Source organism: Nymphaea colorata, chromosome 3, assembly GCF_008831285.2.
Source record: "Nymphaea colorata isolate Beijing-Zhang1983 chromosome 3, ASM883128v2, whole genome shotgun sequence".
Lineage (NCBI taxonomy): Eukaryota > Viridiplantae > Streptophyta > Magnoliopsida > Nymphaeales > Nymphaeaceae > Nymphaea > Nymphaea colorata.
This window is the reverse complement of record NC_045140.1, coordinates 6316606-6333139: the sequence shown is the minus strand read 5'-3', so window position 1 is coordinate 6333139 and position 16534 is coordinate 6316606. Positions and strand designations below refer to the sequence as shown.

General features: G+C 41.6%; 1 protein-coding gene across 1 annotated transcript; it reads left to right on the top strand.

Moving 5' to 3' along the window:
* The first annotated feature begins 1074 nt into the window (after positions 1-1074).
* LOC116251155 (probable glucan endo-1,3-beta-glucosidase A6) lies at positions 1075-5114 on the top strand. The gene is made up of 3 exons (XM_031625256.2): positions 1075-1393; positions 1784-3100; positions 4829-5114. The coding sequence occupies exons 1-3, from the start codon at positions 1348-1350 to the stop codon at positions 4864-4866; spliced, it is 1401 nt and encodes a 466-aa protein (XP_031481116.1). The 5' UTR covers positions 1075-1347; the 3' UTR covers positions 4867-5114.
* Positions 5115-16534: the final 11420 nt, after the last annotated feature.

The window sequence follows — 16534 nt, the reverse complement described above, 5'->3', positions numbered from 1 at the left end:
GCCCATTCAGTCTTCTCGGTTTGAGCTAGTGATAAGCTCGATTAAATTAAAAAAATATTTTTAATATAAAATAATCTATAAATATAATTAATTATAATAAAAATATTATATATATATATATATAAATTAATAAAATAAATATAAAAAATTATCAAGCCCACTTGGGTTTATTGGGTTGGGCCAATACCCTTTTTTTGGGCCCGAATCGAGCTGAGTACTTAGGCAGCTCGGCTTGGTGGCAGCTAGTCTGATGAAACAAGTTTAACTGACATTAGAAGCCAATTTTGAACTCTTGTAAATTTTACTCATAAGATGTTCATTTATCGGCATGTAGGCTGTATCTGTTGGTTAACACTTGTGTCGATATTTCAATTAGTAATAAAAAATAAATTTTCTTCGAAAAATTTCTTAATAAAAACCAATACAAAGAAAGCTTAGTAATAGCTGATACAGTAGATCATTTAGGGATCCTTGAACATTTGTTAGTGTTTCAAGAATCTTTTTAGTGTAGTCTGATATCAAATGTTTTAATCCGATTTCATATAACACTCATATAATGCCATTACTGCCAAACAAACCCTCCAGGTTTGGATTGAAGACACATGTTTACGACATTAAGAAGAACCAGAAACGATGAACTACCGGCGGTCGGCGTCACCAGACGGCTGTTATTTGTTATCAGGTGCACCAACACATCCGTCATCCGCGAAGAGTCGCAACTTCAAGGAAGTTGAGCTAAGTGACGAGAAAAACAGGAAGAAGAAAGTTGGGAAAAAGGATAGAAAAGAAGCAAAAGGCCGACCATTGCAGTCACTATCAGGAGCGCAAACGCGGCCAGCAGCACCGTCACCGAGAAGACCTGAGGTCGGCCATCAAGAAATATGACCGTTTCTTCTTCCGATCGATGCGATTAGAAAACAGACGACGGGCAGGCGGCCCTACCAGGCCAGGCTACCACCACCACCTGCTCCCTTTCTTCATACTTTTACTGCCCGTTCAATAAATTTGCCTCACAGTTCCTCGATTAAATTATTGAGATTTTGGTGATGTGGAAGAAACTATCTCTCTTTTCCTTTTCAGATTTGCTTTTAATTTTAGCTTCCTGCCCCTTTCCCCACGGTGGGGGCATGGACGCAAGCTTCAGGCGCCGCCTATAAATAAATCATAATCTTCAACTTTTATATGCCCAAGGAGGTGCCCCCAAAGGCTCAAACCTTCCTGTTTCCCCCTTATTAAATTAAATTCCCCAACATCCCCCTCTTCAGGGCGCTGTCGAATCTCGCAGACGCTATACATATCCACTATCATCTCATTTTCATTCCTCTCCGCAGCTGAGGAGGGGACAAAATGGCGGTCGCTCTGCTTCTTCTCCTTTGTCTCTTTCGCCTGACGGGTAAGCATATCTACACGGAGAGCCCTCAGAACTTTCTTCTTGTTCCTAATGTGGTCTCATGTTTGAGAAAGATAGTGAGGAGTGTCTGCTACAACCTGAGTTTTCTTCAGGATAAAAAACACAAGGTTTGGTCTCATTTCCGAAAGAATCTAGTAGAGAACGCTGATGGGCATCTCTAGAAACAGGAAAGGTCTTCCTGTTTCTGTCGATGAACATGGCGGATATTCTCAGAGTCTAAAACTTAAGCTCATATCTGTTAAACACGCCAATGGGTGTCTCGAGAACAGGAAATTTCTTCTAGTTTCTGTCCATGGACATGCAATGTTTGAACTTATTTTCTGTGAAAATATTCTGATAGAAACACTCTTGAATGCCTCCTGGCTTCTGCAGATGAAGCGGCCTCCGCACAGATTGGTGTCAACTACGGGCAGCTGGGCAACAACCTCCCCTCCGCCTCTCACTCCGTCGCCCTCATCAAGTCTCTTAGAGCCAAAGCCGTGAAGATCTACGACGCCAACCCGGCCATCCTCGAAGCCCTCTCCGCCACCGACATGCGGGTCTCCATCATGGTGCCCAACCAGGCCATCGCGAATATTTCGTCTTCCCAAGCCGCCGCCGACGCCTGGATCCACGCCAACCTCCTCCCCTTCTACCACCGCGCCAAGATACGCGTCGTCCTCGTCGGAAACGAGATCCTCTCCGACCAGAGTAACAAGGCCACCTGGTTCCAGCTCGTCCCGGCCATGCGCAACATCAAGCGATCCCTCTCCGCTCTCCGAATCCGCAACGTGAAGGTCGGCACGCCCTTCGCCATGGACACCCTCGAGACCTCCTTCCCGCCGTCGAGCGGCGCCTTCCGGAAGGACATCGCCGATCCCGTGGTCCGCCCCATGCTCCAGTTCCTCGCCAAGACCAAGTCTTCTTTCTTCATCGACGTCTACCCGTACTTCGCCTGGTCCGGCAACCCCAACTCCATCTCCCTCGACTACGCCCTCTTCCGCGTGACCAAGCCCACCTACACCGACCCCGGAAGTGGGCTCTCCTACACGAACCTACTCGACCAGCAGCTGGACTCGGTAATCGCGGCCATGGCCAAGCTCGGCGTCGCCAACGTGCCCCTCACGATCGCAGAGACCGGCTGGCCAAACGCCTGCGACTTGGACCAAATCGGCGCCAACGTGGCCAACGCCGCCGCCTACAACCGCAACCTCGCCAGGCGGCTCGCCGCAAATCCGCCGGTCGGCACCCCCGCGCGGCCCGGCAAGCCGATCCCCACCTACATTTTCTCGCTCTACAACGAGAACCAGAAGCCCGGGCCGGGTACGGAGCGGCACTGGGGGCTGCTGTACCCGAACGGGTCGGCCATCTACGAGATAGACCTCACCGGGAGGAGACCGGAATCTTCGTACAAGCCCCTGCCGGAGGGCACCAACAACCAGCCGTACAAGGGAAAGATCTGGTGCGTGGCCGACGCCGCGGTCGCCGGAAGGAGAGAGAATGCGAGCCAGGTCGCCGGCGCCCTCCAGTACGCTTGCGGGCAGGGGAAGGGCACCTGCGACTCGATCCGACCCGGGAAGGCTTGCTACAACCCCAACAATCTTCTGGCCCATGCCTCCTTCGCTTTCAACGCATACTGGCAGCAGTTCAGGAAGAGCGGCGGCACTTGCTACTTCAATGGGCTCGCCGTCCAGACCGCCACCGACCCTAGTAAGTGTTTGCATCTCTCTCTCTCTCTCTTGTTTTTTTTGGTTCATGGAAATGAATCGGGTGCACCGACTATGTGCTCGGAGCTTGGCTAGAGTTTAGAACTAGAACATATTAATTAGATTAATTAGAACATATTAATTAAAATTGGTCAACTAGAATTTGCATATTAACTATAATTCTATCGCATTCAATTGCAGTTTAGAGGAATAACAGCCACGAATTGAAATTAGATTTTGTTTTCCAATAAAATACACATTTGACGATCAAGGTAAAGGGTTGAAAGAAGTTAAAAGATGGCGTTGGCGGCTTTTGCATCTTTTAGAGGTCTCCCTACCATTTACTTTCATAATTAGTTAAAATAAATATCTGTATCCTTAATTGTTTTTTGAGTTTGTGTACAAATATTTTGATATAGAATATGCCCGGTTTACAAAAAATAAATTAATGATTTTTTTTTTTAAAATTTTGCAAATAGCACTTTGCTAAAATTGGGTGCTTTTACAAAGTCAATATTCAGCTAACACCACATATGATTTTAACGTCTAGACTGGGTTTAGTCATTATAATCGATTTTTTTTTTCAATTTAAATCGTGTGTGTTCTTTTAGCTCTATCTTTTAGTAAATAACAAAATTTGTAACGTTAGTACGATTTTCTCCTGCTGAGATTTACTTTCCCCGAAATCTTTATTCCGTGTATCTGACCATTAGCGAGTCCTTTTGCCAGCCGTACGTCAACTTTTCTAAAAGAACACCATTTGCGTTCTTGTTTGCCAGTACGATTCGGTGTCGTTTCCACTTTTTCGCACCTAAAAGTAAAGAACCACGTAAGGCACGAATTTGGTATTTCCATGCTTTATTCGGGACCTTTTAAGAAAACATGCAACCCTGTATGGGCGGGCATGGCCGTCGCGTCCCTTTCTATGCTTGTGACAAATGGTAAACTCATTTGCCATTTGATCAGCAACGGCATCGGCCATGACACAACGTGCAATACATTTAATTTGAATATCGAAAGTTTCTTGTTATTTTGTAAAGTAAAAGAAAATGCCTATGTTTACCCAGAAAAGACAGCCTTTCATGTATAAGATAATATTTAATAACATGTTTGATCGTGTCAATTTTTTTTCTTTTTTTTTTTAAATTTCGCTTCTGAACTCAAATACATTCATAAAACACTTTTTAAAATATTTTATTAATCTGCCTCAATATTTATGTAACAGTTACATATTGTTGGCATTTATCAAATGAACCTTTAATAAATCTAATATAAAAAGATAATGAAACAGGAGTGTTTCATCGAAACTATCACCTCAAGGGCCCAGACGTTCATCATATCTTGAATTGTTTAATTTCTCTCTGTGATTAATAGGACAATGGTATACATAATTTGAGTAAACTTTTCAGAAAAAGCTACGTCAGATCATCCATCATTCAGTGAGCAATCATACGTTTTCTTTTGGCTTTTACCTGGCTTCAACCCTAAAGGCACACAAACATGAGATTAAAGTTGTGCTATTCAAAATAACATGGCGAAACTTTAGCCCTCTGAAATTTATCACGATGAACTTTTTTTTTTTTTTTATTGGGACTTTGGAGGGTCGGATTTAAAGTCCAGGACTACTTGTCACCTGAAACAAGAAATATTGGCACAATCAACCTCCATTAAGTTTCGAGCCTCTGTTTTCTTTGTGGTTGATAAAATTGGTGGTGCTCTTGTGAACTTGCAGGTCACGGATCGTGTGTATACCCTGCACTGTCTCCCTGACTCGTGTTACAGAGGAAGATTTCCCTTTCAGTTAGGAAGGAAGCATGATGGACTGTGCTTATTATTCCTTTGTAATCTCTACTTATTGCTTTAGGGAAGTTTCATTTTTGGCATTCCCCATCTTCCTCGTGTTCTCTGTGTTATTTGGCATTATAGGTTACAGTTTCAAACACTACTGTAAGTATTTGTCTCGGCGCTTTATCAGCTTGCTTATCTATTTTAACCGTATTTGGCCGATATTTACATGACCTGCATTGTCCCATTACAAGCAATCTAACGTTTCTATTGAAAGCTGTCTGGAGGAAGTTCTCACATCTGCGAGCAATGAAGCATAGACCAATATTGTGGAATGGAGGAGATGACATACTTAACCAACGACGAGACCAGCAAATGAGAGGATCCGATACTTCCGAGAAGCTAATCTCTTCTTTACCCTACTAAGAAGAGGCATGCAATGGATTTCCTAGATGTCTTCAACATGGGGAAGACAACCAATTGGCCATCCTAGAAGAACAGCAGACAGTCGAGTTTCCTGGGTAGCAGTCTGGAAGGAAATGATGTTGCTCTCTTATCATGACTAATTTTCATCTCGGAATGATCTTCTCAAACTGCGCCAATCTGAGTCTAAGGTGATCTATGTTGCCCTTGTGCAGCCGAGAAAAGAACAAGAGATCATCAACGCAGAAAATTGAATGAACCTCCACAGGGGTCTGCAAGACTCTAGGGAGTTTGATCTTGCCCTGCATCACGTCATACTTAACACATAGGGTGAACATTTCTAGGACAGCAAGAAAGAAATAGGAGGACAGGGAGTTGCAAGTGACCTCTCTCAATAGATGACTTAGGACCTCGCTTTCAGCAAGCAACTGACAACTGACAGGCTCCATTTTGGCTGCCTGAATCTGCTTAGACAAATTCCCTACTCAAAATTTCTTATTTCTGCTCAACACTTTCCACACAGCTTCAAGCTTCTCCATGATTCTCATCATGGGCACCCCCAAACTGTCTATCCCTAGGCTGATTCAATCTCCTTTCTGCAGAAACCACACAGGAAAAGGGAACATGTTGATTTTCAGTATGCCAGACTGCATCTCGAGGCAACCAAGTTCCAAATCTTTGAAGCCTACTTTCTGTTGGTAATGTATTTGATGCAGTGAATGAGAGGATTTCTCTTCAATCCTTTCCATCAAGTAGCAGAATGATCAAACGATGAAAAATTTGAACTGAAACTAATGAAGTAATCAACAAGAGAATGATTAGGTTTCTTTCTCAAAGTCATCAACCCAAAAAGAAAAAAAGAGGGCACGAGTGGGTTTCTTACTCACTAAACTCAAAATCCTAATGGACCTACTAAATGGGTCCAAATGAAACAAAAGATCCACACAAATCCATGCAACTCGAAACGGATCCAAATGAAAACTATCCGACAGTCCATAATCCATCGGAGTCCACCATGCCTGTCAAAGACTGAATTTTGTATCGCCTCTGTCCTTGCTCCCAACTTTCACTCATGTCCGTGAATGTAGGGAGAAACCAGAAATTTTTTATGAGGAGGGTTGAATTAAAGTTGAAATATCAATTTTCAAAATTTGTATATAAGACAAGTAAAATCTTCTAAAATTTACATGTGAATTTTTTAAATTCTTTTTAGGGAGGGCCAAAGCCCCCACGGCCCCGCAGGCTCCGTCCGATGCGTCTCCCAAATCTTGATCTACTGGGTCCCCTTTGCGTCAGTATTATAGCTACCCAAATAAGTGAACTCTGATACACCAATTCCCTTAAAATTACTATAATGCCCCTAAGTAAAATGTGGGAACATGTCTTCCCATATGAGTAACATAACATAGAAAACCTCCTCTTGTAAGCATTCCCACAAACAAAATTCCTTTAAAAAATGATTTAACTTTTCTTGAAAGAGATGAAACCACGACTGTTAGAGTAAATGAGAAATTACTGAAGTTAACATCTATGTGCGTGTTTTTCGAGTTAATAAGCATTTAATGTCAAATGATGTTAATTTTAGATGTAAACGAATAATTTTTTTTTTGGAAGACAAAAAAAATTCTTTGTTGTATATTAGAAATTGATGTTTGACTGCTAGGTAGATTTTTCAATTTTTTTTTTCTCATATACATTTTTTAACTTTTAAAATCTTGAATGGTGATTTGTTAATTGCTCAAAAGTAAATTGTTAATTCTTTTGGGCGGTCTTTTTAAGATTAGTTGGGACTTGTGATAAACAAACTATCCCACGCTCAATTCGAAAATGGGTTGGAACGAACTCATCATTTACCAAATTTAATTTTCTATGGCCTTAAAAGTTAAAACTGAATTAAGAACACGACTAGTATAAAGATCTGCTTTATTTTTCACATAATTGGCTCAGATCCTTAGTGCGTGCTAGTCAAAAACAGGATTGGATCTAAATCCAGTTTAGAAAAAGGGTCCAAAACCTACCATGCAGAAATTTAAAACTGGATCACGGAATTGGATAGCTCCGATCTATCCCAGTCCCAACTCAAAACTGTGGGCAAGAAAAATACAGGAAAATGACATAAGTTGAAAGCATTTATTGCCCCCACAAGAAAGGTGTGGGCAACTTTGTGAAAGCAAAAAAGTGGTCCGACTGACAGGAAGCAGGCAGCAAATGCCACAGCAATATCGAGTTCATTTTATTGTTTTCAGTAATTTTCTCCGTCCAAGGTCTATTTCGGCATAATTTTAAAATGTGCCTCCCTTTTCTGTGCTCTGTATGCCTTTTTTTTTTGCCAGAAAAGACAGGTAATTAGTAAAATTGCAAGTAGGTCCGGACAGAAATAGTCGATTATATTGAAAGTGGGTCAGAATCAGATACGGCTAAAAGTGTCAAAACCATTATACCAGATCATATCCAGTAATGTTCTTAATCATTTACTAATTAAGCTCTACCCTTTTTAAACTTTTATCTTTCTGGACAAACTAAACGCTCATATCTTGAATATTAAACTCTTTACCTCTTCAATTTCAAAATCGTAGCCAGACATAAAGTATCTATTATTATCATTGCTTCTTAAATTTCGAGTTTTTGGGGTTTGATTTACCACATAAAGAAAGTCGAAGCTTCCATCCAACCCGTCATCCTTTAAGGTACAAGGCCTTCGTCAGTACTTCGAGGTGCCACCCCCACCACACTTTAACTTGCCACCCCCACCACACTTTAACTTGCATGTCGATGGCCCTTAGTTTGGAACACAAATAGTTGACCATTGATGAATCGAACTAAAGACTAGTTGCTTATCAAACCCTATTCAATCCAGTTGGACCAACTCCATTGGGGATCTTTATCATTGCTTCTTAAGTTATGATTGGAAAACTCACTGCTAGAGGGGGTAGGCCGCAGATGATGTCTGAGTTCGAGATGAGCGACCTCGGTCTGCTCACCTATTACCTTGGGATTGAGGTGGCACAAAGCGAAGACGGTATCCGGATCAAGCAAACAGCCTATGCCAAGAAGGTGTTAATGCAATTTGGTATGCTTGATTGTAATCCCACAAAACTTCTCATGGAACCAAGGTCGCACTTTGCTTAGTTTGATCTGGTCTCCCAACACAAGGATCCCGAAGGACAACCGTTGGATGTAACAGACTATCGACGAGTCATCGGATGTCTGAGGTATCTTCTCCACACAAGACCAGATCGTTCGTATGCCGTCGGCGTAGCTAGTAGATTCATGGAGAGACCGGCAGTGATGCACCACAAGGTAGTGAAGCAGATTTTGCGATATTTAAAAGGCACAATCCACTTCAGTCTTGTATACACTAGAGGAAGAGGAGAAGAGGTGATTGTCGGGTTCATAGATAGTGACTTGGCGGGCGACGCCGATGACCAGAAAAGTACAGAAGGCATGACATTCTATGTAAATGAAAGCCTAGTCTCATGGAACTCGTAGAAGCAGAAGACCGTAGCCCTGTCATCATGCGAGGCTAAATTCATGGCAGCAACCGCGGCGGCATGTCAAGCACTTTGGCTCAGAGGACTGCTATCCGAGCTAATTGGAAGAGAGCCGTAGATAGTGAAGTTGTATGTGGACAATAAGTCCGCAATCGCACTGATGAAGAACCCAGTTTTCCATGGAGGCAACAAACATATTGACACAAAGTTTCATTTCATACGCGAATGCGTCGAAAGAGGACATATTATTATGGATTTTGTGCGAACAGATGAGCAACGAGCAGATCTATTAACAAAGGCGTTGCGGGCGGAAAAGTTGGCAACGATGAGACACTTGTTAGGTGTTCGAGATCTCGAGCCACACCAGGATTAGGGGGGAGATTGTTGCTCTAACTCCTGTTGTGGAGGAGCTCGTGGGAACGTGTGTAAGTGTGAGTGCGTGAAGGAGCTCGTGGGTATGTGAGTTCCATCGGTTCCAAATCATGGGAAGTTAAAGAAGAATGGAGAAATTGGTGGGAGTGAAAAGTGGAGACGTGAGGAGGACTTGTGAATGTGTGTGCGGTTCCCAAGATCATGGGTGATGGAGAAAATGGTGCGAGACTTGAGGGCTGAAATGGAGGAGATCATGGGAGTGACCAGCCGTTACTAAGTTGAGGGCTGAAATGGAGGAGATCATGGAATGACCAGCGGTTATTAGCGTGAGGATCGAGTTTTTGTTTTTCTATATATAGTTGTTAGAGAAAGTTGAATGAAGCACACCCAAAAGAAGGAAGATTTTTTTTTCCTTAAACCTCTTCCTTCTACCCGTGAAGTCCCTTATAGTTCTTTACTCTCTCTCCTACCGTCTCCTTACTCTCTCTCCCCTGCCGTGTACTCTCTGCCCTGTCGCACTCTGCATCCCTCTCCTTGGTGTGTTGCTTGGTGTGTTGCAGCCTACGGTCACCTGTCCTCATTTTGCCGTTACCAAAAGGGAGGTGATTGTGTGTGAATCAAGAGAGTGCGCCAACAGAGATCATTATATTGTGATATCATATGGTCCTTGATAGAGTTCTCAATCTGCTTCATGAACCCCAATCCTCAAACCAATGGCGATTCATTGAGCTCCAATGAAGACGACAAAGCACTAGCTCTTTACCGCCTGTTACGAGAGCTGAATAAGCTGTATTCATTACAGCATACTTTACCTGTAACAAGTAACTACCTAACGAAATGTACTACTGTATTGTAACAGACAGTAACTCACTCATGATATAAGCATGTATGTATAGAGTAGATGAATACAAGTCATTGCAGATTCTTTTCCTGCTCAACTCTGTCATCCTTTAGTCTCTATTTCTGTTCTCACTCTGTTTGCTCTCCTGCATCATAGCTATTATGACATCATATCAGAGCTTTAATCTAAGGGGAAAAGAAGATGAGCATTGAAGAGAACAGCCCCACAAATTGATCATCTGTACAAGGTATGACAGATCAGAGAAATGTTATCCAAGAACCTAATCCCTCTTTGAGAATTACTACCGTTCTTCTCAATGGAATGAATTATGTCTTCTGGTTTAAGGCAGCCAGCCTTTACCTCTACGGAAAGTCCAAGATGGGCTACGTTACTGGGAAACTCCCACCTCTAGTCAGAAAGGATCTGCCATACAATGAATGGGAGGTAAACGATCGCCTTGTAATGGCATGGCTATTGAATTCAATGGAGCCACTAGTTGCCGAGGTATTCTTGTTTCTTGAATCCTTCGAGGAGTTTTAGGATTCTCTCTCCTAGAAATATACAAAGAGAGACGAAAACTTGTACGAGGTTATCAATTACAGCAAGAAATTTCAAGAATGCTGAAAGGAAACATACCTTACTACCTGTGCTTGAGCAACTTGAAAGGAATGTGGGATGAACTCTCCCAGCACCGTCCAGCAGTTGCAGATCTTGAAATTTTACGCAAACGACAGGAAGAAGACAAAATTTTCAAGATTCTCACTGGTCTGGAAGATGAATTTAACATCTTAAAAGCCAAATTCTCATGAGCAATCCCCTACCACCACTCAATACTGTCTGCACCATGATCCAGAGAGAAGGAAACCAGGCACAAGATCAGTCTGTGGATGACTACTCGGATCAGAGTCACGAAGACAGATCGTTCAAGGTACAAATTAGAGATCAACCTGATCAAGAACTTGGTTCAAGATTCAAGGCCAGCGTTCAAAATCTGTTTGTGCCTTGTAGGTACCGAAGAATGCATTTGACATGACCCCAATGAAGATTAGTAGGATCATGCATAAATTGACATGCTTTATTAACAGCAAATGAAATATCAGGTCGAGTGAGAGTGACATACTGCTAGGCTCCAACAATGCTCCTATAGAGAGTAGCATCCATGAGTTTCTCCCCTTCATGTCGTGAGAGAGGTAAGTTGGGAACAACAAGTGTAACAGCATCTTTACACTTCTCCATTCCAGCTTTGCTAAGTACATCAAAAATATATTTCTTTTGCGAAAGAAGAAGATGATCTTTGTTAAAGGACACCTCAATTCCAAGGAAGTAGTGGATTTGTCCTAAGTCTTTGAGGGAGAAGTGTTGTCCAAGCTTTGCTAAAAAATTGTGTATTTCTATCTTGAAGCTGCCAGTCAAAATAATGTCATCGACATAAATAAAGAGATAAATAGTGCTGGAACCAGTGCGAATAAAAAGTGACAAATCAGATTGTGATTCCTGAAATTCTTCACTGATAAGAAACAACTTCAAGCTGTCAAACCAAGCTCTAGGAGCTTGTTTGAGTCCATAAAGAAATTTCTTGAGTTTGCAAACATGATTAGGCAACTCTGAACTTTCAAACCCTGACGGCTGACTCATAAAAACTTCTTCTTTCAGTGTTCCATGAAGAAAGACATTATTGACATCAAGTTGTTGAATACCATCCACGACTGAAGACAATAGACAAAACAAGACGAATAGTAGTTGGTTTGACAACTAAACTGAAAGTATCAAAGTAATCCACTTCTTCTCTTTGATTAAATCCTTTGGCTACTAATCTGGCCTTGTATCTAGTTATAGTACCATTAAAATGCCACTTGATTTTGTAGACCCATCTGCATCCAATAACATTCAAGTGAGGTTGTCTCGGTACAAGTTCCCATGTTTTATTTTTGTACAGAGCATCCATCTCGCTTTTCATAGCATTAACCCAGTTGTGGTCCTATTGGGCCTCTTTTAGAGAGGTAGGTTCAGTTTCAGGAGTGGTTTGGGTCAAGTAGGTGAAGACTCTAGGCCGACGGGTTCCATCTTGGGACCTTGTTACCATGTGATGGGATCTAGTGGGCTCAAATAATTGGTTGTTAGGTACATCATTGGAGAATGACTCAAAGGGATTAGCATCAGTTTGGACGGTTGAGGAACTTGGGAAACTAGGAATAATTCTGGGCAATTCAATAAGAGGTGAACTGGCGTTTGGTTTGTCACTAAGTATAGAGTCAATGCACTCAGATCTAGGTGATTCTAACAATTTTGAAATGTCTGATGCAATAATAAAGGAACCACAATGGGAGTATAAAAAACTTCCTTCATCAAATATAACATGTCTAGATATGATGACACGATTGGAGATTGGATTATAATAGATATAACCTTTATGGCAGCTTCCATAGCCAATGAAGACGCAGGCTTGAGCTTTGGGTTCTAGTTTTGAAGCACGTCTAGGCCCACTCAAAGGATCTATGTCACTAAGGTGCGAGCTGCGGGTGCCGGTACGACACATTTCAAAAAATTACGATGCGGCGGTGCGGCGACGGTATTTATTTTTATTATTATTAATTTATTATTATAATATATTAATATATATATATATATATATATGACAAAAATTTGTAAAAATTATATATAATATATATTATATGAGATTCAAACAATTTGCTTGCCTAGAGATTTCCTATAGGTTTGGAAACAAAATTCAGATATTTGAAATTCACTCTAATTTAATTGAACTAGAGATTGAAAATCTAATCACTACATCTGGATCCATAACTTTAATTATCGAATATGGATTTCTTGTCTGTTTGAAATCCATTCCAGTTTAATCAAATTAGGGATTGAAAATATAACCATTGCACCTAAAACTAGAATTTTAATTCCTTAGGCCAGTTTGATGCCTTGGAAATGTAGAAATAGAATGAAGTTTACAGAAATTTATTTCTTAGAATCGTGGAAATGAATGGTGTTTTGAATTTTTCTTAAAATTATTTAGGAATAGAGGTAATGTTTATTAAAGGATGTCTCACTATTTTTAAAATATATGTAAAAGGGTGGGGTGGAATGAAATTTTCATTCTAACCTCAGGATTCAAGCTTTTTCTTTTTTCATTTCCTCCTTTCTCTTCTCTTTCCTCTCGGCTGTTCCTCTCGGCTCTTCCCTCTCCTCTCGGCTGGTCTCTCTTCTAACCCAAATCGTTTGCAGGTGGGTTCAATGTTTTCTTTTTTGATATTTTGTCTTTTTCTTCTCTCTATTTTCTTCATCTTTCTCTATTCGCACAAAACCAAACCGGTGACGGACCGGAGGTCTCTCCCTAAAACCCTTTGCAGAGAGAGGGTTTCAGAGGGTTCGCTCTTTGAAATCCTTTATGCAGAGGCAGCTCTGTGTAGAGGCAGATGGTTTCATTTCTTCTGCCTTTGCATGAGGGTTTCAAAGAACCGCTATCTCTCTCCGTGTTCACCCATGATGTCTTAGTTTCTCTCCCTCCAGCTTGCCTCTTGCGGCATCTCCGTCACCGTCATCCTTCCCTCTGACCTCACCCCTTCCATCGCAGCTGCCTGCGACGTCCAACCTCTTGTCCGCGTCTGCCCCATATCCCCTTTCTCCCGGTGCGGTTTGGGTGCGACCTCCTTGAGCATGTGTGGTTTGGGTGCGAATTTGGGTCGCACCCACAACCACACCAGCACCCGCATCGCGTCGACGCGGGTGCGGGTCCATTTCTGCCGCACCATGATGACTTAGCAAAGGATAGATGATACATCCAAAGGTTCTCATATGACTATATTTTGAAATTTCATGCAAGAGCTTCTCATACGATGTCATTTTCAAGTTTGCAATAGGCAACCTGTTAATAAGATGAACAATTGTTTTAAAAGCATCAAACCAAAATTTTTGTGGCATATTGACATGAATGCTCATGGTAAGTCTCATTTCCACCAGGTGTCTATGTTTCCTTTCGACTATTCCATTCTGTTGAGATGTGTAAGGACATGTTATCCATCGACGAATACCTTGGTTTTCAAGAAATGTGGTAAATTCTTTGCTCATGAATTCCCCTCCTCCATCTGAATGAAAAATTTTAATTTTTGCCTCAAGTTGACACTCTACTATGCTTGAGAAGGTTTTAAAACATTGAAACATATCACTTTTCTTGGACAAGGGAAAGATCTATGAGAAGCGAGAATAGTCGTCAACTATTAATAAGTAATACATGTACCCTTCTCGCAAAGCGCATGGTGCTGGGCCCCAAAGATCAACATGTAATACTTCAAGAGGTTTGGTGGCATGAAACTCAGCTTTAGAAAAAGGAATTTTATGCATTTTTCCAAACGCACATGAACAAAAATTCAATTTGTGTTTGTCATGAACAGAAATGAAACCAGCAGCTTTCAATGAGTTTAATAACTGAAAATGAGCTTGTCCTAGACATAAATGCCATAACTAAAAATCTAAACAAGGATTTTGTGAAACTAAAGAGATATTAGCAGTCTTTTCTTCATCTCTGATAGTTGAGTCCTTTCTCTCTCTTGTCCATCTATGTAGTCCTCCTTTCTCAAGCGGCCCTGTGTGAAGAATCCTGCCCGTCTGCACATTCTTAACAACAAAACCATTAGAGGAAAATTCAATAGAACACTGATTGTCTTTGGTAAACCTTGCAACTGAACATAAGATTTTTGTGTGCCTTAGGAGCATGGAACACATTTTTCAAGATAAAAGATTATGTTTTCTAGGTAGGGATACGTTCCCCATATTTTTGATAGGCATCTTACTACCATTGCCAACAATAATAGAATTAGATCCATGACAGGAAACTATACATTGCATATCTTGATCTGAGTTTGTCACATGATGAGAGGCACCTGTGTCTGGATACCAGGCTGAGTTGTGAGTATGGTTGACAGTTTCTTGACTGCTAGATGCATTGTCAGACCTTCCCATGTCGAGTGCCATAGCCATAAATGCCTTTGGGATATCATAGCACTTGAGCTGTGTGATTTCTTCTTCCACAGTATTGACAAGTTACTCCTTGACAAGACTTGTTAATACTATTATTGTTTTTGCCATAGTTTCCTCGTCCTCCATTATAGTTTCCTGTCCTCCATTATAGTTTCCTCTTCCTCCACTACGGCCTCTACCCCTACCACCATCATAGTTACCACGCCCACACCTCTGGTTAAAGACAGGCCCACACCCTTGTTCAGCAATAAAGGTAGTGGCAGTGGCTTCAACCTGAGTCAACTGGGATGAGGAAAGCATTCCAAGTTGCTGCTCTTGAGTGATTAACATATCATATAGTTCAGACCATGAAGGCAAATATTTAAATGCAGTAACCGTGGTGATAAAAGATTCATATTCAGAACTCAGCCCATTCAAAATATAGAGAACCAAATCTGTATCAGAAAAAACATCACATAGAAAACTGATATGTTGAAGATAATCAGTCATATCCAGTCATCCTTTTTTGACGTTTTCTAGTTCTCATTTGAGTTGAATAATACGAAGATTATTTTGTGAGGCATACTGTTTTTCAAGGATGCACCAAGCATCTCTAGCGGTGCCAACAAGAACTAGTTGTGACATGACTGGTTGAGTCACAGTGACTTTGATCTAGCTTAAAGCAAGTTGGTCTTCACGATACCATAACTCATGAGCAGGATTTTCTTGTGTATGTGCTTCATCAAGAAATTCAGGAGGCGCATAACATTTTCCATTCACATACTTAATCAGATTTTGATTTTTCATAACACTTTCAATTTGAGAATGCCATAGGAGATAATTTGATCTATCAAATTTAACTGAAACTAAACTTGAGAAAGCGTTCCATTGTGTACCTGGTGCAGCAAAAGCAGGTCGAGGGACACCAGAGGAAGATGACGCAGCCATGTTAAACTCGAGCAGAACAATAGTTGGTGAGCACAAGAACTTCTTTGAAAAACTATGTGTCGAAGGAGAGACTTCACAGAATCAGGCAGTACTTCAGACCTTTGGCGTTAGCTACCTTCAGCTCCAATCAACCCCAAATTTTGCCCAAGGATCTCTGAGGCTACCAGATTTTAGATGGTATACTGCCTGACAGGTGATCCCCATGGAAAAAACGCACAGGGAGCGACTAATCTGCCGCTGGTCGCCGGTGGAGTGCGTTCTCAGGTTTCTGCAACACCAGAAAACCAGTTGCTAAAGAAAAATCTGTAACTCCTCAAAGCAAGCTCCAAAAAATCTGAAATTTTGTAGGAAGAATCCTCAGATACAGAAGATTCCAAAGTTTCCTTGCTCGACCTCTCTCATCGCCGGAGCTGAGAGCGCCGGCCAATTCCGTGACAGGTTCTCAGGCAGTATTCAAGGGTTGCAGGCAAGCTTCCAGCGACAGGGTTCCCTTTAAAAATTCATATCTCCTCACAGGCAGCATAAAAAAATCTGAAAATTGGTATGAAGATTCCTGAGAAGTAGACGATTCCAACGAGCTATTATACGTCCCCTGGCATTGCCGGAGCTGACAGTG